This window comes from Notechis scutatus, chromosome 3 (genome assembly GCF_049901735.1).
Source record: "Notechis scutatus isolate UNSWTSFEM ecotype Mainland chromosome 3, rNotScu1.2, whole genome shotgun sequence".
NCBI lineage: Eukaryota > Metazoa > Chordata > Lepidosauria > Squamata > Elapidae > Notechis > Notechis scutatus.
In genome coordinates, this window is record NC_142011.1 from 183,498,112 (window position 1) to 183,522,356 (window position 24,245).

At 40.0% G+C, this 24,245-nt stretch overlaps 1 protein-coding gene across 2 annotated transcripts in view; it reads right to left on the minus strand.

Moving 5' to 3' along the window:
• The window catches only part of CDH17 (cadherin 17), a 49,986-nt gene extending 26,013 nt beyond the window's left edge, over positions 1-23,973 (minus strand). The window contains exons 1-5 of one of the 2 annotated variants that reach the window (XM_026690862.2): positions 23,869-23,973; positions 23,448-23,524; positions 9,954-10,055; positions 9,626-9,763; positions 1,456-1,594 (exon numbers count right to left, since the gene is read on the minus strand). In XM_026690862.2, the coding sequence (XP_026546647.2) occupies positions 1,456-1,594; positions 9,626-9,763; positions 9,954-10,055; positions 23,448-23,498 (430 nt within the window). In that variant the 5' untranslated portion in view covers positions 23,499-23,524; positions 23,869-23,973. Of the gene's footprint in view, positions 1-1,455; positions 1,595-9,625; positions 9,764-9,953; positions 10,056-23,447; positions 23,760-23,868 lie in introns of those variants that run through there. The other variant, XM_087962007.1, reaches the window with a different exon arrangement.
• Positions 23,974-24,245: the final 272 nt, after the last annotated feature.

Here is a 24,245-nt window from a genome sequence, read left to right on the forward strand (position 1 = left end):
ATGCCAATCTCTTAAATGGAACATCCTAAGCATTTTTTTTTAGTTAGAAACATCATGAAAAACCCTCCAGGTCAGGATTGGCTTTAGATATTTCAGCATTTTAAAGGGAGGAAGGATTATCTTTTTCACATGATTTTGATTTGTGAGATGCTGGGAACATTCCTTTCTTTTAATAACTTTTCACTGGCTCTCTTATTTTATATCCTTCACATGTCAACTGTTGCATCTTTTAGCCATTTTTCCCATCTGGTTCCTCAACCTAATATTTCAACAAACTCCAAAGTGGACATGAAGAAAAGTGATTTAGGATAGATTGAATTAAGTCTAGTTGGCAGGAATTTGGAATAGTACTATACTCTGCTCTTCAGTCAAAGTTGCAAAGGTATCTTTGGAATTTCACCTAGATCCCTGAAATAGTTATGTAAATTTAGGAGAAAAACATGGCATTTAATTTTATTTGGTACTTTCTCTTTAAAGGTGTGCCCAATAAAGAAGCATCCAGGATGCATATTAAATTTGGATCATTGAAAGGGCTAGCGTATTCAAAAATAGCTCTGCAGGTTTTTCAGGAATTTAGCCTGTATGTCATAGTCTCCCATGATTGCTTGAAAGTACAATAGAGAGAAAGTTGTCCCAAAGATGCTTTTTCAAGAGGCAACTGGACTTTCTGTTTTTTTCTTTTTCTTTGAAGATGTTTCGCTTCTCATCCAAGAAGCTTCTTCAATTCTGACTGGATGGTGAAGAGACTTCTTGGATGAGAAGCAAAACGTCTTCAAAGAAAAAGAAAAAAACTAGAAAATCCAGTTGCCTCTTAAAAAAGCAACTTAGGGTCAACCATGACTTGGTTGACTGAGAATCTCCATAGACAGAGGGAAAGTAGCTTTTTTATACAGTATTGTTAGGAATATAAGTCACCTAACAGGTATTTGGATTGGACAATATATAAACCAGGATAGACATTTTAAAACTGTATCTTTAAGAAAATGCAAAACTGTAATTAGGTGTGGTTTCTCAAATGGCCATAAGATGGAGCCAGAAACCTGGTTAGTTTTAGTCTCAGAAGAGAGTGTGAGTAAGTCTCTGTTTCCTTCTGTTGGAGAATATTGCCGTTCCTTCTAACTGACTGCTATTCCTGGATTTGATGTAAGTCTGGACTTTGTTATTGGATTATCCCTGGATTGAAAAACTGACTGATTTACCTGTGAATGACTTTGGACTGCTTGTTTTGTACTTTGCTTAACATTTCTGGAAGTAAAAACCTACATTTACTGTACAGTGTATCTGTGTGCTGTGTGTGTGTATTATTCAAACACTACTCTCAAATATGTCTCCCTGTATGCGCTCATTCTCCTAACGGGGAATTACCTCAACAAGTATTATACACAGTTTCATGTTTAATATCTAAAATTTCCAGGAAGCTCAAACATAAGTCAAAATAAATATGGAAACAAATACCTGGTCTGAAGTGTTGTCTAACTTCACCAGAGTAGGCTGATTTATTGAATTCAGGTGCATTGTCATTGATATCCACAACATTTATGATGATAGAATAGGGGCCTTGCACCCTCTTGCCATATTGATCTAGACCTTCCAACTAAATTGGGAGAGAGGCAGAGAAAAACAGTATTAAAACAAAGCATTTTCCATAACACAATATATTGTCTCCTTCCTGTTTGAATTGGCTTTCCAGATTTCCCAGCCACATGCCTTCATGAAGTGTCAGCCAACAATTCCCATCATTCCCAATTCCAACCAGTACAACTCAAAATGATGGAAGCTGAGGTTTAATGAATCTCACAAGGCCAGAATGAACACTCTTGAGTTAGTCAGGTATAAGCTACAACAGAAACGTGTATTGCGGATTATATGGTAATGCTGCTGCTTACACAATTGTTCCTCAGCCTTGGGAATTTTAATTCTGGGGACTGAAATTCCTAGAATTCCCTAGCCAGTATGGGGAATAACTAGCTAGTGATGGTTATAAATGTAGCAAATCATCTGGTATATATTTATGAAAGAGCAGGTGTGAATAATCCTTCAAAACACGGGCTCTTCTTCTACATAGGCAGAAACGGAATAAAGTATTATAGCTTCATGGGGTTTTGGGAATAAAATCAGCACAAACAAGAACATTGATTTGTGAAAGATTCCCTGTGACAGGAAAATGTACATCAGAAATAATCTCAAGGAAATTATTGCTGAAGTTTTCACACAACATTTTTATAAAATGCCTCTACATTAAATCGAAGATGTAATGATGGATTTTATTCTTTGGATGAAAACTGGAGAATCACAGGAAAGAAAACAAATAAAAACAACATCACGGTACTGTATCACTGTTCTGAAAACTTGTTGATCTTTTTTGATGACATTTTTGATGTTAGGTGTCCATTTTAGGTCTTGTGATATAATAGAACCTAGAAATTTGAAGGTCTCTACTGTTGATACTGTGTTGTCTAGTATTGTAAGAGGTGGTAGTATGGGAGGGTTTCTTCAAAAGTCTACCACCATTTCTATGGTTTTGAGTGTGTTCCAGTTACACCATGAGGCAAGTTGTACAACCTCCTGTCTGTATGTGGATTCGTCGTCTCAAATGAGACTAATCACTGTTGTTATCAGCAAACGTCAGTATTTTAACAGATGGATCATTTGAGATGCAGTCATTGGTATATAGGGAGAAGAGAAGTGGAGAAAGCACACAGCCTCGCGGGGGCCCTGTGCTGATTGTACAGGTATCAAATGTGATTCTGCCTAGCTTCACCTGCTGCTTCCTGTCTGTTAGGAAGCTTATGATCCACTTACAAGTGTGTTCAGGTACTGCTAGTTGGTTTAATTTAGTTAGAAGAATGTCTGGAATGATGGTATTGAATGCTGAACTGAAGTCTACAAAGAGTCTACAAAGAAGACTTTTGCAGCAGATTGAAATTTCTGAAGTGAGTCTAAGAAACAGGTGGGGACAACCCAGGAGACAAAAGCAAAATAGCTAATCTCTCACTTATTAACAGCAAATTGACTAGCCTCACACTTGTTAACATAACAAATGTTACAGTTTATTTTCAAATTTTCTCCTCTGCTTATTCCTAGTCTTGTCTGCTTCTTTCTTGTCAAGGCTAAAACTATGGTAATCAACAGGCTTAGAAAGCAGGATTTGTGAAATGGGTAAAGGATCTCTATTGAGCAAACTGGCAGTTGTCTCCCATTGTTATAAATAGCTTTTGTTGTCTAAGCCAGTGTTTCTCAGCTTCAACCACTTTAAGATATGTGGACTTCAACTCCCAGCATGGCTGGGGAAATTTGATAGTTGAAGTCCATGCAACTTAAAATTGCTACCACTAAGAAATTCTGATCCATGGGGTAATGAAATAGCCACAGAAAGGGTTGGTTTGAGAAAGAGTTAACTTTTTTGGGAGGGGGTGAGGAGAAGAAGAAAGAGAGAAATAAGTCATGATAGGTAGGGGAAATGAATAAAAGTGGAATTATAGTTTTGCAGAAATTAGAGGGATGGTAGAGACCATTCTATTTTTTTTATTTTTGCAAGTGTAGTTGATATTATTTGCCTCTCAATCATTAAATCTGCAGGCAATAAATTGGACAAAGTACCCCAGACCACTTTATTTGGTTCAAGCCCTCCAGAACATGCTACTAAATATGCTACTTTCAATGGCAAGCCACTAAATTAAATGATATTTAGTTATTTCTCTATATACCTATTTTATTGGGGGGGTGTACCTCAAACCCTCAAAATACCTCAAGGATGACCAAAGTTTGCAGTCTTGTCTTTTGCAATATAATTACTATATTGTTGTTATGTGCTCTGCCTAAAAGCCCCCCAAAAGCTTTTAAAATTGTCAGTTTCCTACACTAATACCCACTCTGTTAAGTTTGGGGAATAATGGAGACCAGACATCTGACCAGTGACTTCAACTCTTTAATAATCGTAACTAGAACAGAACAGAGCAAGGCTATGGGCAACAGCAACCCTTTTATAGGGTTATCTGCTACCCTATTAACCAATGACATGTGCAACAAGTTCAAACTTATAACCAATGAGAAGTGTCAAAATAGTGGCCAATCAGGGACTACTTATGGACCAATCCCTAGTTGTTGTATAAGGGCCAATCAGGTGTGCAGGTTTTCCAAACCCTGATTTGCATTTATGCTAGTAACTTTTATTGATTCACAACACCCCTCCCCCTTGGGTTCCGTTTGAGGGGAGCTGTAATAAAATCCTCAAGATAGACAGGCCGTTTGGTCTGTCTGGATGATTTCCGTGGCTCCACCGGTTTTGGTCTAAGGTCCGGTTCCGGTGGAGCGTTTGGATGATCTTTATTAACTTCAGTTTCGCTGCGCGGTGATTCCGTGCTGCTTTCACTGTGGTTGTCTCTGCTACTCCGTGTTTCTTCGGGGTTTTGCAGTTCGGTTTCCCCCGTATTAAAGTTCCCTGAAAAATTCAACTCCCTCCCCGCTTCAAGTTCCGGTGTTTCGCTGGGCCGTAGGGTTTCCGTTGGCCTGCTATTTGTCATATCAAAGTCAATTTCCTCGATATTTCCTCCCCCTTGAGTTGGTGAACCCGGGGAGTCATGGGTGCTGGGTGGTAATCTCGATCGGAGTTGGTCTATGTGGCGTTTCCACACCCTCCCATCGTCCGTTAGCAGGCGGTAAGATCTAGGCCCGGTAAGGTGGGTAACGGTTGCGGGTATCCATAACGGGTCGCCGGAAAAGTTTTTGGCAAAGATTAAATCGCCTACCTTAAATTCCCGGCATTTGCTGCTGGAGCCGAAAGGCTTTTCCGGTGCGAATGCGGGGTGGAGCCGGTCAAGGTGCGATCGTAGTTTCCACCCCATAAGAAGTTCAGCGGGCATTTTGTTGGTCACGCTGTGGGGCGTGATGTGCTGCAACAAGAGAATTCGATTGATTTTCTCGTCGATGTTGCCAAATTCCATTTTGTGAAGGGTCTTTTTTACAAATTGTACCATGCGTTCTGCACGTCCATTCGCCGCAGGGTGCGCGGGCGAGGTTAGCGCATGGCGGATGCCCCGATCAGCAAGATATTGTTCAAAGGGTAATGCAGTAAACTGTGGGCCGTTGTCGAGACCAACACGTCCGGAAACCCGTGTGTGGCAAATAGTCTGTTTAATTTATTGATAACTGAGTCCATTGTAGTTGTGTTCATTCGATGAATCTCGAGCCAGTTTGAATAGGCGTCGACAGTAATAAGGAAAGTGTGTCCTTTGGTAGGCCCCGCAAAGTCAATATGAATACGGGACCAAGGTCCCCTCGGAGTTTCCCATTCGGTTGGGCTTGCTTTCGGGCGGGCGTTGCTGACGCCCTGGCAACGTTGACAAGTAGCGACCCAGGCCTCGATTCTTTGTCGATTCCCGGCCACCAAGCGTAGCTGCGTGCGAGTGCTTTCATCCGCACGATACCCGGATGTCCTTCATGCAATACCGCCAAAAGTTTGTTGCAATTTGCCAGGGATTACGACTCGATCGCCCCACAAGATACAGCCTTTTTGGGAAAACAGTTCGGTTTGGCAGGCTTTGAAAGGCGCCCATTCCAGTGCTATTTGGTCCGTCGGCCACCCCCGTTCAACCCAGCGTAGGATGTGTTGCAGAACTGGGTCATGTTTCGTTTCAAAGGCAATGTCTCTAGCCATCAAGGGTGGTGCATGTAGAGCTTCGATCTGTAGTGTTGAGATGGTTGGGGCTGGATCTACAACAGAGTCTGGGAGCGGTGTTCTGCTCAATGCATCAGCGTGGAAAATTGATTTCCCCGGGCGATGTTGCAAGGTGTAGTTGTAGGCCGCCAAGAATTCAGACCAACGGGTCATTCTGGGGGACAATATATACGGGTTGGTTTATTACCAATGATCCCCAGTAGCGGTTTATAATCAGTAATTATCGTAAACGCACGGCCATAAACATATTCATGAAATCTTTTAACTGCAGCCACAATAGCTAAAGCTTCTTTGTCCAGCTGACTATAATTTCTTTCAGCTTTAGCTAAGGTTCGCGAAAAAAACGCGATGGGGGCTTCCGCTCCATTTGGTAATACGTGGGCCAGAATTGCCCCAACCCCAAAAGGTGATGCGTCACACGTGATAGTGAGCGGAAGAGTCTCGTTGTACTGCATAAGTACAGAATCAGAAGTTAGCAATTTATTTAGTTGTTGGAAAGCACATTGTTCCCGTTGTCCCCAAACCCACGTTGCTTTTTTGTCTAATAGTCTATGCAATGGTTCTGCTACCGTTGCTTTGTGGGGTAAAAAGACATTATAGAAATTGATAAGTCCAAGGAACGCCTGTAGGTCTGCCTTGTTCCTTGGAGTGGGGGCCTTTTTAATTGCCCTTAATTTGTCTTCGGTGGGATGGATTCCTTGGCTGTCCAGGAGGTATCCCAAAAATTCTACTTTTTCGGTACATAACTGGCATTTATCTTTTTTAACTCTGAGGCCTGCGTTTTGGAATCTTCGTAAAACCTCTCTGAGTCGTTTTTCTAGGATGTCTTTGTTAGGGCGGCGATGAGTACATCGTCGAAATATGGTACGACCCCTCTGATCCCTTGTAACAACCTTTCCATTAAGCTCTGAAAAATTCCGGGGGCAACGCTTACCCCGAACTGGAGCCGGTTGCATTTAAATGCGCCCCTATGCGTTACGATAGTTTGCGTCTCTGCCATGGTCGGATCTACAGGCAATTGCTGATACGCCTGGGCTAGATCTAGTTTAGCGAAAACTTTCCCACCACCCAGGGAATGGAGCAAGTGTTGCACTACCGGCACTGGATATGCACTTTGCTGTAGTGCGTGGTTTAAGGTGGCCCGGTAGTCTCCGCAAATTCTTAGTGACCCATCAGGCTTGATAGGTGTCACTATAGGGGTTTCCCAGCGGGCGTGGTCAGTGGGTTCCAGCACGCCCTGCGCTATTAGCTTATCGAGTTGTTCGTCGATTTTAGGCTTCAAGGCGAATGGCACCCGACGCGGCTTAAGGCGGATGGGTGCTATCTCAGGGTTCAAGTTAAACGAGATCGGGGTCCCCTTGTACTTGCCTAGTCCGTTCGCGAAAACGTCTTGGAATTCTTGCACGAGTGCCTCCTCCCAATCGTTGCTCTCGGCTCGGTGGACTCCAGCTACAGTAATTCCGAGCGGCCTGAACCATTGAAGGCCTAAAAGACTAGGCCTGTCGCGGTCCACGACAGTCAGTGGTAGAGCGACGGTACGGTCCTTGAAAGAGATCTGGAATCTGCAGGACCCGACGACGGGAATTCGGTTGCCCTGATAGTCTTTGAGTATAACCCTTTGAGGGTTAAGGTCTTGGCGGCAAATCGTTGGAATGAGCTGTTGGAGCGTTTTCCACGACACCATCGAGAGGGAAGATCCCGAGTCTACCTCCATCACGCAAGGTTTGTTTTCGATGGCGACCTTTACTCGGATTTCCCCGGCATCAAGGGATGTAGCGTGGCCTATGGTGATTGTTTGGTGGGTCTCTTCCCGCCTGGTTTCTTCACGCCTGGTGGAAGTGGTGGACGGCTTGTTTCTGTAGGAGTGGTTTCCCCATTGGTGGTTCAGTTTCTCTTGGTGTGTGCCGAAGAATCCTGAAGATTGGCATTCGGCCTGTCGGGGTTTGGAGTTTTGTTTGCTTCTGCAAACCTTTGCGATGTGACCTCGTCTCCCGCAATTGCGGCAGAGTGCGTCGAGGAATTTGCAGCTGGATCGTGGGTGATTCGCCCCACATCCTGCACACGGTCGGAATGAGGGTTGTGTGAACTGGTCTCGTTCCGTTCGGAGTCGGTTGACCTCTTCCTCATCGCTTTCTGATGGGGATTCTAGGTCTTCGTGGTGAGTCGATACCGGGTGTCTCTCTGAGCGAGGCGAGGTATCATTGGCGAGTTTACGTAGTGGTGCGTTGGTGCGGCGCATTCGGGCTGCCGACTTCTTGGTCGCCTCCGCTGCCGAGGCTTCTTTAAGGGCATCGGTGAGGCTGATGTCCCCCTTAGCCATAATTTTGCTCTGGATCGTGCCGTCTTCTAGGCCCAGAACCAGGCGGTCCCGGAGGGCTTCTTCTAAGTCGGCGAATCCGCAGAGGCCTCCAAGGTTGCGGAGGTCCGCGATGTAATTGGCAAGGCTTTCGCCCTTCCGTTGGTCCCTCTGGTAATATTCGTGTCTTCTGACTAAGGTTGGCACGGTGGGCGCGTAGTGAGCCCGTAGTAAAGGCTCGATGACGTCCCAGTCCATCTCTTTTACCTCTGCTGGCTTGGCAAGTGATTTTGCCATTTTAAACATGGTAGGCCCGCAGTGAGTTAGAAAGATAGCTCTTTTTTTGCCGGTTGTTGCATCTTTCAAATTGTTGGTCTCCAGAAACATCTGGAACCGATCGATGTATGCCTCCCAGTCTTCGGTTTCTGGGTTGAATGGAGCGGGTGGTACGGCACCGCTGGCCATGTTGCCGTTGATGGTGCGTGTTCGACCACGTGCTCTGTTAGTTGCTCTGTAACTCAGTCAGCTCTTCGGTCTCCGTATCCCATCCTCGTCGCCAGTGTTAAGTTTGGGGAATAATGGAGACCAGACATCTGACCAGTGACTTCAACTCTTTAATAATCATAACTAGAACAGAACAGAGCAAGGCTATGGGCAACAGCAACCCTTTTATAGGGTTATCTGCTACCCTATTAACCAATGACATGTGCAACAAGTTCAAACTTATAACCAATGAGAAGTGTCAAAATAGTGGCCAATCAGGGACTACTTATGGACCAATCCCTAGTTGTTGTATAAGGGCCAATCAGGTATGCAGGTTTTCCAAACCCTGATTTGCATTTATGCTAGTAACTTTTATTGATTCACAACACACTCCAACTATGAATCAGGGGTGGGATGCTACCGGTTCTATAGAACCAGTAGCTCTGAAGAGCAACAGACACTGAACCGGTTCTGTGTTTGCTGCTGTTTGGCCCACCAACCTGCCCAGGCTCTTACCTGACCTTTATTTCCTGCTTTTTCAACCTCAGCTGCTTTGCGCGGCATTGCTGAGGTTGAAAAAGCAGTAAAAAAGTGGCTTTTGAAATGCTGCGCACCCATGCACAGTGTTCATCAGCTGTCCAGGCAGCACAGCTTAAGATGTATTACACGCACACGCTGCATGCTTCTGGCCTACGTGCGCGCAAAACACGCATGTGCACACAAAACGTAATCACTGAACTGGTAGTAACACTGGTTGAATCCCACCCCTGCTATGAATGCAATAGTTCTGAAAGGGATAATATTATTTTGCCTTTCTTTTTGGTTTATGATCTTTGATAAATTTAGGTTCTGGGAGGTTAAAATGTTATACATGAATGGCGACTTTTATTTTAATTGTATTTCTCTTTCTAATTGAAACATATTATGCTATATTTTTCTGTTCTTACTAAAAAAAAATTATTTAATACATTGGTCATCACGTCCTGTATTACCAGATTAAAAATAAAATAAATGATCAAGTCATCCATCCATTCTTGCATACAAACATAAGCACTGGACTAGTAGAAAGTTACCAGTTTTGTTTTGCTTATTATTGTTTTCATCTTAGAAGCCTTCACTCAACCTTTTGGGGAAAAATAACAGAACACTTCATATCATTTTTGGTTTACCTGTAATCTATATTGTGGTTTTTTTTCCCAGTCTAGAAGCCCATTGACAAACAGGACTCCATCTTTTGGTGTGACCTCCATGAGGTGATCTGCTTCACTGATCAGACTCACACTGTAGGTAGGGGGTTCGAATGTAAACTGGTATGAAAAAAAAGAAGAAACTCAGAAATCCATTTTTTCTTATGTAAATCCAATTTCCCCCTCCCCTTTTCTTGTCTTGTTCTCCTCATTCTGTTTTAAAAGGGCAACATAATTTATTTCCTCTTCATACACCTTCAATCATTTTTCAAATTTGTTCCAAAGAAAGAGAAGAGTCAGTGGACATTACCCTGTACAAATACTGTGGTTCCGTTCTACCCTCTTCAACATAAAAAACTTTGTTCTCCAAAGGTCCAGATAATTGCGACTTCTCTTCAAGAAGGCAAGCAACCTGCAAGGACAAGAAATTACAAAGTTTACTCATATTTTACATATTATGATTACAAAGAGCAGAGGTGGTATTCAGCAGGTTCTGACCAGCTCTGGAGAACCGCTAGCAGAAATTTTGAGTAGTTCAAAGAACCAGCAAATACCACCTCTGACTGGCCCCGCCCCCATCTAATCTCTGCCTCCAGAGTCCCAGCTGATCGGCTGGGCCTTCTTTTGTTGCCCTGCACAGGAGAACGGAGCTGGAAAGCAGGTTAGTGGGGTGGGGAAGGAATGGGATTTTGCAGTAACCTTCCACCAAGAGTGGGGAGGGAATGGAGATTTTGCAGTATCCTTCCCCTGCCATGCCCACCATGCCACATCCACAGAACCGGTAGTAAAAAAAAATCGAACCCCACCATTGACAAAGAGGTATGATGTCATTGCCAAAAGCCGGTTCATTCTTTGAAAATATAATAGAGGGAATAGCAGTGCTTTCTTAAGAATGGAGAATAAATTTTATTTCCAAAAGATTCAGCAGGTATCAGACAAGAGTGCTTAGCATTTTACATTTATACTGAACACAATGAATCCTGGCAGAAGTTTCTAAAAATCAAAATAAGAGAGTCTAAAATATTTTCAGTTAAATTCCTAAAATTGAGATAAAACCAAATTCAAAACATAAGTTTGACTTTAACTTTGAGGTATTAATATTGAAATTGCAAAAAAATATAGTCTGAGTACATTATTTGCAAATAGGTCATGGTTATTTAAATTATTGAGGGTTGTGTTTCTTTAGCCCTTAATCAGTTTCTCTACTATTGTTTCAATATTATATTGTATTATTTCAACAACAGTAATAAATCTTGATTCCTGCAAGGTCTAATTAATAATGGAAACATTAAAAAAAACAGTGACATCTTCTAACTCTGCTTTTGTTGCTTAAATCTTAACCTATATTTTATTCTGGATATATTGCTATCACTTTCTCACAAAATAATTTTGGTTATTATGATGAGCCACCGTGGCACAGTGGTTAGAGTGTAGTACTGCAGGCTACTTCTGCTGCCTGCCGGCTGCCTGCAATTTGGCAGTTCAAATCTCAGCAGGGTCAAGGTTGACTCATTCATCCATCCTTCTGGGGTGAGTAAGATGAGGACCCAGATTGTTTGGGGCAATATGCTGACTGTAAAACCACTTATAGAGGGCTGTAAAGTACTGTAAAGTGGTATATAAGTCTAAGTGCTATAATGAATAAGCAGAGCTATTATGCAGACACTTCCCCTTGAATAATACAGTTCTACAGATCTTTTCTCACAAAATCATTCATCTTCCTAGATTAGAAGGCCACACATTCAGTCACTCACTTTAGTCATCTCCCATTTGGGTTATTACAATGTGCTGTACATGGAGCTACCCTGGAAGCTGGTAGCTGCACCTGATCCAAAATGTAGCAGCACATGCAGTTTTAGGAGCCACATGATTCAGCCAAGTAACACAATTGCTGAGTGAGCTGTACTGGTTTCCACTTGCTTTCCAGATATAATTCAATGTGCTGTTTATCACTCTCTACATGGGAGAAGGCCAGGTTACCTGCAGCATGGCTTCTTCCTGAGGGCCTCTTCTTTTCCAACTAGGTTAGATAGGGTACATACTCCTCAGGTCGGCTCCCTACTTTGATGGGATCTTGGAGGCATGCCTTCTCAGAACCAGACCTTTGGAACAGCCTCCCACTAAAGATCAGAAGATTCCTACCCTGTTAGTCACAGACAACTATGAAGACCTAGCTCTTTCCTCTAGCCTTAGGCTGGGCTGGTGCAGTTGAGCTGTGAAAATGTTTGGTATGTTTTAATTATGTTATATGTAAGCTACCTAGATAAATAACCTTTATTGTTATTTTTTTCTGTGGGCATTCTGGCACACATTGAAAATGAAATTCTGTTGCCTGTTCTCAAAAGCATACACATACATACATAGATACATACATAGATATGTTACATACATACTTATGTATATATACCTACACTCTAACATATAAATATTAATCAATGTCCATCTTGAATATGTAGCGGAAATAGGAAACTTAAGAGTTCACAAGACTGATACTGTATGGAACAAAACTGTGGCTAAATCTGGATGTTCTGTTTTGGATACCACAAAGCCTCTGTTGTGGCCTGCCAGAGGCCAGCAGAGCTGACAGTGAGGAGGTTGGGGAGGAACATGGGCCAGTCCTGGAGTCTGGGGAAGGCTCTGACAAGTGTTGTGTGTCGGAGGCAGAGATGGAGCCAGGGCCATCTGAAAGTTATCAGCTGCTTTTAGAGTCGACATTAGTGAGGCAGAAGAACATCTGGAGCCTGTTCCCAGTTTGCACATGCACAGAGTTGCCAGAAGGGAACAGCTAAGGAACAAGGATTGACTTGGGAGCAAAACCACAGGTGGATGGTGAATTCCCCACAGGGAATAAAAAAGGAGCAAAAGGAGAGTGGGGTTTTGCAGGAAATAATTAGTTCATTTGGGTGAAGATCTGTTCCTGCATTCTTGCTACAGTGTAACATCTGAAAGATATTGACCTGGCAACTTCCCAAGCCTGATAAAGTTCTATAATTGGGAAATATCTTGAAAGACTGTTGGCTGGGATTTTGCAGGAGAGGAATTCACTGGAAACTCAATAAAAGGGGTTTATCGGGATGAGGTGTCGTCTTTGTGCTGTTGGGGAAGCCTAGGTCAGAACAGCCTCGTCCCAGAAGGTAACAAGGAAAACAGGTCATGAAGAGGATGTGTAGCATCCCAGATAATCCTTCAGACCCTACCTAAGCATCGCTTATATGCTTTGTCCTGGATAGAAGGGAGTGAACTGCCAATAATCTTTTCTGCCATCCTCACCACTCTCTACACCGCCTTCCTGTCTGAAGCAGTAATGCTTCCGAACCAGATAGTAATGCAACATGATAGGATGCTCTCAATTGTTTATTTATTTTATTTATTTATTTTGTCAAGCAATTATAAGATAACAGGTATAAGTAGAAACATAGCTATGGATACATGAAATGGATACATATAAGAAAAATAAAAGAAATAAAAATAAAAAAGAAACAATAGGACAGGGACGGTAGGCACGTTGGTGCGCTTATGCACACCCCCTACAGACCTCTTAGGAAAGGGGTGAGGTCAATAGTAGAAAGTCTAAGGTTAAAGTTTTTGGGGTTTGGGGAAGAAACCACAGAGTCAGGTAGAGCATTCCAGACATTGACCACTCTGTTGCTGAAGTCGTATTTCCTGCAATCAAGTTTGGTGCGGTTAACCTTGAGTTTGTATCTATTGTGTGCTCTTGTATTGTTATGGTTGAAGCTGAAGTATTCATTGACAGGTAGGACATTGCAATGTATGATTTTATATACTATACTTAGATCGGATCGAAGGCGTTGTAGTTCTAGATTTTCTAGGTCTAGAATTTCAAGTCTGGTGGCATAAGTGGTAAGGACAGGGGGAGGAAGATGTACTTTTCTCATGCGACACAGGAAATGCGGGCACAGCTGTGCCCACTTCACCAGTGTCTTGCTGTTGAGCAACCAAGCCAGCCTTCTCGTTAGCTGCACACCCAGAAATTTGATGTTGCTACCGTAACTATCTCCACAGGTAAATCATTTATACACAGAGCAGTGTGGCTGTGGCTGCCTTTTCTGAAATCAACAATGATCTCTTTAGTTTTTCTAACATTTAAATCAAGGTTGTTAGCATTACACCACTTCACCAAACTCTCTATCACCTTGCAGTAAGCACCCTTATTGTCACCTACTGTCATTATATGAGATTAGTGGCCATATAAGTCCTATAAATATGTACGTACATGATCTTGATCCACAGTTTTTATTCCCCTGTAGTATTCGGGGTTTGAATCTGATTAAAATTCCACATTCAGGCATAAATTAGAGCTTCTTCTTACCTGAACCTACTTACAACACAAACATGTCCTGCCAACATCTTCCCCCCTCCCCCTTTTGGGCTACGCTCCCATGACATCACCTTCAATTTTTCCCCAGCCCATGACTAAGGCAGACTTTAGCTATGCTAATGTAAATAGTACTTCTCTCTTTCTTATGGCACCCTTTATCATTACATTTCTTTCTTATTCTCAAGTGGGAAAGACATAAGAAAAAGTTGCCCTTTGAACAGGGAGTACTATCCTGCATACCATTCTGAGAACCACACCTAGAAAGGGACATTGGAAAAGCTGGAACAAGATTTCTGTTATCTGGATGACAAATAATGATGAAAGGATCCGGATATGAGATTATAACTACCAATATCTACAATATTGTCCCACGCAAGAGGGGAGAGGCATCTTCTCTACTAAAACTGAGAGAGTAGGACAAAGATCAAGCAGTTGAAATTCAGGAGATTCAGATTCTTAGGAAGAATGTCTTGGTTAAGAGAAGTGGTGGGATTCAATTTTTTTCACTACCAGTTCTGTGGGCGTAGCTTGGTGGTCGTGGCAGGGGAAGGATACTGTAAAATCTCCAGTCAGAGGTGGTATTTGCCGGTTCTCCGAACTACTCAAAATTTCCGCTACCGGTTCTCTAGAACTGGTCAGAATCTGCTGAATATCACCTCTGGTTAAGAGCTGTGAAGCAGTGGGACAGCCTGACAAGAACAGTAGTGGAATGTCTGTTTATAGACGTTTTCAAGTGGAGGTGGAGAGCCTCTTGTGGGGATGGTTTAGTGGTCTCCAACCCTTTTGTGGACCAACAGTGGCAGTGGTATGTGTTGTGGCAACAGGGAGGGAGGGGATGGTTGCCCATATGCAACCTGATCCTGTGCATGTGCAAAAGGAACTTTGGGCATTCACCTGCTTGCAGTTAAACTCAATGTCCTCAATGTCCTGCCAATCCACATTTTCTGCGATTCCATGATTCAGAAAGCTTCCACAATTGTAGACTGAAAATGTCGCCTATTAGTATGTAATAGTACACCTATTAGTATGGAAGAAATGAGACAATGGTCTGCATCTTTTCTTCCTTTTCATAAACAGTTTTAAAGGCATTCCATTCCTCTGAATCTAATGAAAAGAAAAACATATTTCTCATCTTCAGGACAATCTGATAAATAAAATCTGAGTCCAAAGGAGGAATGGGATACAGAAGGCATCTCAGAATTGAAGTTCTTGTAGTTTTGGTTTCAGTTTTCTATCTAAATTACCTCAAAGAGCTCCTTTGCTTCTACATTCCAATTCCCCATATTTTCAGTGTTCCGTTACATTTCAGTGTACCTTGAAATGATTCTCTAATTCTGCTTTGGAAGCAAGCTATTGCTTGATTCGATGAAGAAATGATCTCAGCGCAGGAATGGGGAAAATAGGATGTGTTTCCAAGATAAATGCCCAATAACTACCCCTAAATTTAACCAGTCTAATTTCTCTCCTTTAATAAATCTAATTTATATACTCTAGTTTAGGGCTTTTCGATTTGTTTCAGGCTGTAGAACCAATTAAAAATATTCCAGGAACTCTAATCTAGTTTTAGAGACATAAGACTCTCAATAAAATAAAACATCTGTTCACTTTAACTTATCCGTGCAAATGTATATATTAAAGTTATTTTAATTTCACAAAAAGTCCTCTTAGTTGTTGTCCCAGAGAGATCTTCCACTTAAGAAAAGTATGAAAAGTAAGCTATTTATTGTAACTGCAAGATTAATGTTTCCAATGTAAAGAAATTTAAACTTGCATTTCACAATTACTTGGGAAAATAATGTTACCTACTATTTTATACATGCACATTTGGTTTTTCTTGCCTAAATGTAGAATTTTATTTTTCTGATCATTGAATTTCATTTTGTTAAATAGGGCCAATGTTCAAGTCTGTTGAGATCCTTCTGGATTTTGAACTTATCTTCTGGACTGTTGGCTATTCCTACCAGGTTGGTGTCATCTGAAAATTTGTTGAGTTTCTTTTCTATCCTTTTGTCTAAATCATTGCTGAAGCATTTTGCTCCTCCACTAATTTTGCCACATAGTCAAGGAATGCAATAAGATTTGTCTGGCATGAACTGTTTTTGACAAACCCATGTTGATTTCTGATTATGACTTTGTTTGCCTCTAGGTGTTTGCAAATTTGTTGCTTGATCATCTTTTCAAGAATCTTCTAGGTATTGATGTCACACTGATAGATCTGTAGTTTCCTGGATCCATTTCCCCCCCTTTTTAAAAAATGGGAACCACATCAGCCCTTTTCCAGTCATCTGGTAGTTCCCACTGCTCCAGGATCTTCGAAAAATATGGTTCAGTGGTTCTAAGATCATATCTGCCAGTTTCTTAAGAACCGTGGGGTTTAATCCATCTGGTCTTGGTGATTTGAAGTCTAGATTAGATAGATATTCTCTTACCATTTTCTTGCTTATTTTGACTTGCATTCTTAATTTGCATTTTACAGTGTTTTATTTGACAGGTTGGACTGTTTTTTCTTTTTATGTAAAGACAGATACAAAAAAATGAAGTAAGGATCTTACAGACAGTCACAAAATATGGTTTTATTTTAACTGTTTTCCCTACTCTACCCTTCCCCTCCCTTATTCTTCCCTTTTTCCTCTCTTAGGCTTTCCCCTCTTTCCCTCTTGGCCTATGCTAAGGCCTGTTTGTCTTTTTGTTGTACATAACTTGTAGTTGTGTTGTGCTTTTAAAGGTAAAACTAATAAAGTATTTTTCCAAAAAAAAAAAAAAATGAAGTAAGCAGTTCTGTTTTCTCCCTGTTTTCTGTCTCATCAGTGGTCATTGCCTCCTCCAGCCTTACTTACGTATTTACTTACTTTGTTTGTATGTTTGTTTATTACAAGTTGATCAGTGGAAATATAAAAATTAGCATTTAAAATGTTATATGATAAAACAATGTTTCTTTTAACCATGTGGAATTCACAAGTACTTGGCACTTTCCCCTTCTAGCCCTAATAGGAAAAATGATAAAATGGTGGAATTTTCTTTTTTGTAAACAATCCAAGAGGGGCTGAAAAAAATCTGGAATTTTCTAATCAAGGCTCCAAGACAAAAAGATAAATTGAAAAAAAGGAGCTGAAATCCAGAATTCTTAAAGTAGTTTCATTTTCACCCAGATTACACACAAAAAATAAGTAGCTGAAGGCTGTAATGCAGGAAACAAGAAGCCTTTGTTGTACTTTCTGGGGAAACATTTAGAAAGATCAAAGTCTTCAACGTATTGCAAAGATCAAATATTAAATTACATATCATTGTGCTGACTCTTCCGTGTCTGTTGGATTGGTTTTATGTGAGCTATAAAAGATGGATCATAATGTAACATAGGAACAATAAAGGGTGGTTCCTTCTGGGTTTTTCCTGTGTTCAATTTATTGAAAATTGGTTGCACAAGAGCTCTGCAAAGAAGTGTTTGAACACCTGTCGCACTTTTGATTCAAAGAACTTGAACTATATGTGACCAAGTCCTATTCAGTATCTGATGTTAGAGTGAAATTAGCCATCATGACACAGACATTCATATCATGTATATGCATACAAAACATTTGCTAGACCAATATTCAAATACAGCTCATCAGTCTGGAACCCACATTACGTATCTCATATTAGCACAGTTGAGAAAGTCCAGAAATATTTCACAAGAAGAGTTCTCCACTCCTCTACTCGTTGTAGAATACCTTATGCCACCAAACTTGAAATTCTAGACCTAGAAAACCTTGAATTACGCTGTCTTCGGTCTGATCTAAGTATGGTATATAAAATCATTGTAATGTCCTACCTGTCAATGAATACTTCAACTTCAACTATAACAACACAAGAGCAAACAATAGATACAAACTCAAGGTTAACCGCACCAAACTTGATTGCAGGAAATATGACTTCAGCAACAGTGGTCAATGTCTGGAATACTCTACCTGACTCTGTGGTTTCTTCCCCAAACCCCAAAAACTTTAACCTTAGACTGTCTACTATTGACCTCACCCCTTTCCTAAGAGGTCTGTAGGGGGCTTGCATAAGTGTACCAACGTGCCTACCATCCCTGTCCTATTGTTTCTTTTATTTTTCTTATATGTACCCATTTCATGTATTCATAACTATGTATATACTTATACCTATTATCTTGTAAGTGATTGATAAATCAAAATAAATAAATAAAATAAAAATAAAAAAATGTGTCCAAGGCAAAAGCTCAGTGTAAAAAAAATTGAAGGTAATCTTCATCTATAAGATACAGGAAGTGTGCACCATCTTTCTTATCTGGTGGGGGAGAGGTTGACTATGCTTTTGTCAGGGTTTTTAAATTGTATGCCACAAAACCTTAGGGTTCCTTGAGAACTTGTTATGGTCTTCCAAAAAAAATGTTCACTTTTCTAGAGTCAACTTTCTATTACTAGAGCTTTTTGCCTCCTGAATCAAGGCTCCAGGATTTTATTTTTTTTAATTAACAGATTCTGTGGCCTGAAGTTGTTGAGAATGCTGCTCTGTGCAAATAAGAGAGGTCATATTTATCTATTGAGAAAAAGACAACGGCTGGTATAAATTTCTCCTGCCATACCAACCTCCTAAAAGATGGAGATGGTGAAACAAGGAGAAATAGGATGGGTACTGAATGAATATGGATTGAATTCAAGAGAGTCACCATTATGAAAAACATATGTTGAAATGGGGAAGGAACAGTAAGCTTAAATAAATTGATCAAGTAGGAGGAAAAGACCAAAAAACAGTGAATAGATGGAATTTGCTATTCCTACATATATTTATTATATGATTTTTATACTCATTAATTCATGGTATCAATGTACAGATACTGTATATAGAAACAAAATGATTTGCAAAGTTTCTTAGTCAAGCTACACAAAACTACAATGATCTAATACATATCGATTTTACAGAAGACAATGTTGAAAAAGCACTACGCAATCTAAAACCATATCTATCTACTGGACCAGATGGAATATGTGCCTACTTCTTAAAAAAGCTTTCCACTGCCATAGCAGAACCTCTAAGCATAATCTTTGAAAAATCTTTCAGGACCAGCTTCTTGCCTAACCTATGGTCATTGGCCATGGTCATCCCCATCCTCAAAAAGGGAGAGCCCAGCCTAGTTAAAAACTACAGACCAATCTCTTTATGCTGCATCACCTGTAAAGTCATGGAATCAATTATTAATCAATCCATTATCCTCCACTTAGAGACAAACAACCTACTCTCTAACAAACAATTTGGTTTCAGAAAAAAACTATTTTGTAATCTGCAACTCTTACACTGCAAAAACATATGGACTACACAACTTGATCGGGGCAAAGCAATAGACACAATCTACCTAGACTTCTGTAAAGTCTTTGATTCAATGGTACACGACAAACTACTACTAAAACTAAAATCGTATGGTATCTCTGGACAACTGCATAACTGGATAGAAGTATTCTTGTCAAACAGACAACAAATGGTCAAAATTGGGACCGTCTTATCAAATTCTGTACCTGTCAACAGTGGTGTCCCCCAGGTCAGTGTTCTAGGACCAACTCTCTTCATACTCTACATAAATGACCTCTGTGATCATATTAAGAGCAACTGCGTTCTCTTCGCTGATGATGTAAAGCTATTCAACACCACAGACAATACTGCTACCCTTCAAAAAGACCTCAAATATGTATCAGAATGGTCAAACAAATGGCAACTTCAAATCTCAACAAATAAATGCTCTGTCTTACATATTGGCAAAAAAAAAAATCAGAAAATAAAATACAAGCTGAATAGTCAAGACCTTGTTGATGATCCAAACTCTGTCAAGGGCCTTGAAATACTCATCTCTAATGATCTAAGTGCTAGAGCCCACTGTAACTACATAGGCAAAAAGGCATTAAGAGTTGTTAATCTAATCCTATGTAGCTTTTTCTCTGGTAATATCACACTACTAACTAGAGCATACAAAACATTTGCTAGACCAATACTCGAATACAGCTCATCAGTCTGGAACCCACATTACGTATCTGATATTACACACAGAAATATTTTGCAGAATAAAGGGTCCAGAAAATATTTCACAAGAAAAGAGTTCTATAGCTGCGACGGGCGCGCCTGATCTACTCATAAAAGGTTGGGGATCACTGCCTTATGCTACCAGACTTGAAATTCTAGATCTAGAAAATCTAGAACTATGCCATCTTTGGTCCAATCTACATATAGTATATAAAATCATACATTGCAATGTCTTACTTGTCAATGAATACTTCAGCTTCAACCATAACAATACAAGAGCACACAATAGATACAAACTCAAGGTTAACAGCACCAAAATTGATTGCAGGAAATACGACTAGCAACAGAGTGGTCAATGTCTGGAATTCTCTACCTGACTCTGTGGTTTCTTCCCCAAACCCCAAAAACTTTAACCTTAGACTTTCTACTATTGACCTCACCCCTTTCCTAAGAGGTCTGTAGGGGGTGTGCATAAGCGCACCAACGTGCCTACCGTCCCTGTCCTATTGTTTCTTTTATTTTCTTATATGTATTCATTTCATGTATTCATAACTATGTTTATCCTTATACCTATTTCTTGTAAGCGATTGACAAATAAAATAAAATAAAATAAAAATATAGAAGTATACTGAATGGTGTTGATAAGGTATGTTAGGTTTAGCTTTGTTTCCCTTTTTATATTTTGTTCCTAATTTCTTTGGCTTACTGCTTCTTATAATGTTTCCGTATTTTGCACTTACCCCAAAATTGAGTTGTATGATGGGTATATATAGATGTTTTAAGCAATACCATTGGCTTATGTGGAACTCCCACCCAAAGAATGGAATATACAACCTATCCTTCTTGCAGTTATAATAGATTTCTATGGATACAGAAAAACAGAAGACTTTTTTTGACATGTACAATATACATGTCCCTCATGCTATTCTACTTTGGGGTCAACAACATTATGCAAAACCCAGAGGTGGTATAAAAAAAAGAGTAACCCATTTACTATTAAGAAGAATTAGATGATAAATGAAAAGAACCTGAAGCTAATTTATGCCAACCATATACCTCTATACTTTTCTGTTCTTGCAACCATTTTTTCTCTTTCTCTAATTGTTTGTTTATATATACGTATATTTCTGCAAACATTGAGAATCTTCAAATCTGTTCCTGATACTTTCCACTTGGCATGCAGAAAATACTATTTTGGCTTCCTTCAAATTTCACCCACAGTAACATGTACGCAGTGATACCCAAGTAAGCTTGGGGCAGAGCATTCTGTTGCTTTCAAAGGGCTGGGAGTCTTAGTAATAAGAATCAGGACTCCTACCAAGTAGAGAAGAAACAGAACTCATTCTGCATTCTTACACAGGCTAACCTGCCCAATCTAACTCTCTGTGCTTTACCCAGGCGTTCTGAAAGCTTGACCTATGGCAACAATCATTAAATCTTCAAGAAGTTAAACATGTCAAGCAAAACTTCTGTCCCTAATGACTGCTACTAAACCTAACAGAATAAATGGAACCTAAATGTTTAGAAACATCATTCCTCTAATTAGCTATTCCTAAGAGAGAACTGTATTTATTTGTTTATTTATTTATCTATCACATTTGTTAGAGCTGCCCATCTCACATAGTGACTCTAGTGGCGTATATAGTAAACCCATCAAAGTACTTTAAAAGCCAACAACTAATTTAAATATTTTTTTAAAAGACCAAAAATGACAAGAAAAACATACAAAAGAGTGCATTGAAATAATTATCATATCGCCATCTAGCACACTTCACTCTATACTGAGTTTCCAAGCTAGTTGACAGAACCATGTTTTATTGGGCTCTTCAAAAGGGCAAAATAGGGTTGGGGGCCAGCCTCATGATGCTGATATTCCATAGAGTGGCAGCCACAGCAGAAAAGGTTTTTCTCTCAAGTCCTATCTGACAAAACCCTCTGGCTGCCAGGACCCACAACATGCCTCTCCTGCTGGACCTGCTGGATGACATTACAGTCATACAGGTGCCGTTACAAGAACAAACGTTTCAGAAAGGATTAAATTGATGTTTAACCTGATCCAATGTCTAGCAGTGTGACAACAGAGATTTCCATCATGCCTGCCAAACTCCCTGACTCACCAGACTTAAAACAAAATCCAGTTTTCAACTTTTCATTAGAAATCGGCATAGTAAAAAAGCAAGATAGGCCATAGGATAGTTTTTATTTCCAAGATTGTATCTGGGCCCCACATAAACTCCATAGATTTTCTTAGGAAATTAAAATGTGTGGGGTCTAGAGCCCAATGATTTGTCTCAGCTACTACTTGTGCAGAAAAAAAAGGAGAAATTCAAGCTGATGGTGAGAACTAACCCCACCAGTTGTCTTCTGATAAAAGGGGTTTTTGATTGACTCCACCCCCCCAAAGCTATTCCATGACAACCATTTTGCAAAAGTTCCCATAATATGTTCACAGACCTCCAAGGTTACTCATCAACCTCCAAAAGTCTGGGGACTCCTATTTGTATTCCTAAGATTTACAAGATCCATAAAGTGATACATTCTGAAGTAGCAAACTATCATCCCCAACTCAGTTGCCCATTCATTAGAATGATTGAATTACTCTGATTAGTAGGAGCCACTTGGGTTGATTGTCTTGGAATGTTTCCAACTTCTAAAAAAGCAAAACACTTGCCCGTCTCTAGCAAAAATATACATTTTGAATTAATATAACTTAAGTAGAAATGTATCATGCCTCTCAACATAATAGACAGTCTGCGAGCAGATGACCTCTGTTTAGCCTGCCTGCTTTCCAGTTTTTGAAGGTCAATGATACATTTCTCTCCTTTCTCATGACTCTTTATTTTAAAAGCAGACATGCCCTTCCGATAAAAAGTTGGATTCCATAAAAAAGGACAAATAATGCTTTCACAGCCATAAGTGGTACCTGCAATGTAGACACAATCTAAATGATAAACACATCTATCTCCCACCTGTTTTTAAGAAAAGTGAAACCTGCATACAATAAATGAAAATCAGAAGTAAATTAAAAAAACATTCTGAATTTGAATGCAGAATGTTTGATATTTAATATGCATTCTAAGTAATTGCCATTATTCAACTTCTATATGCTGCTATTTATACAAGGGAAATAAAATTTTACATATTAGAGAATGTGAATCCTAACAAGAGATAGAGTTATGAGCATGGATCAAAAAAACAGCAACAAAATTGCAATTAATATACCCACACAAATAAAACCAAATAAATGCTAAGAGTTGGTAAGAGACAGTATCACCAGTTGCGATTGGGGGAAACTGAATAATTTGTCTGCCATAATTAGACTATGAACTTTCTTTTAAAAAGCAGGCAATGTACTATTTCCCCTATCTCAATAATTTCCAATATAAAACAACTGTTTTCCCGTACATTCCAAATCAGATTTATTAAAGGGAAATGAAAGTTTTTGTCACTTACCTGGTGAAGACTAAGGAGACACAGTAAATTAAGTCCATTTAGCTTAAACATCTTGTTAAGGCTTCCTCTTTAGATTCCTATTAACAGTTGAAACAAATTTTTGAGCACTGATTCAAAACTGTTAAAATCTCATTCCAGCAAGTATGCTATTCACTTCTGTCAATTGTACTGCCCTAGTTTCTTTTCTAGGCAGGAAACCTTTACAGGAATTTGTCTCTCTTTTGATTTGTTTTTGTTTTCAGCATGGGATTTTTATTTTGAAATAAACACAGACAACAGAAAGGAAGTGAGAAGACACTTGAAAATACCATAAGATTATTATTAAAAGAGAAAAGGAAACCCTTTTGCTTTACACAACCCTCAGCAAACAACCTGTTAGACACAAAGTTTCCCTTTGTGTGACGAAGAAAGTGTCATATACCTGAGAATTCTCCTTGTAGCAAGAGACTTGAAGAAAATTTTGGAGCCAAACAATAGTTTGTCCTTCCTCTAAAGATATAACATGGATACAGATTCTAATGGAAGGTAAAGGATGATTCTGTTTGAAACAAATAAGAAAAAAAGATTCAAAGGAGAGAGGGCAGAAGCAGAGAAATATTTCTGGAAAAGGCAAAGTAATCCAAAATGGTGGAAAGGGCAGGGGCTACTGAATACTGTATAATGGTGTTATCACAAGTGCCGCTATAGCTGCTCACTGTTAAATTTATGAAACTGTCTTCCCAACATGGGGGAAGAAAGTACTTACATTCAATCCCTTTATGCTTCATTTATTGTCAAGTTCTCCAATCAACCTACCGC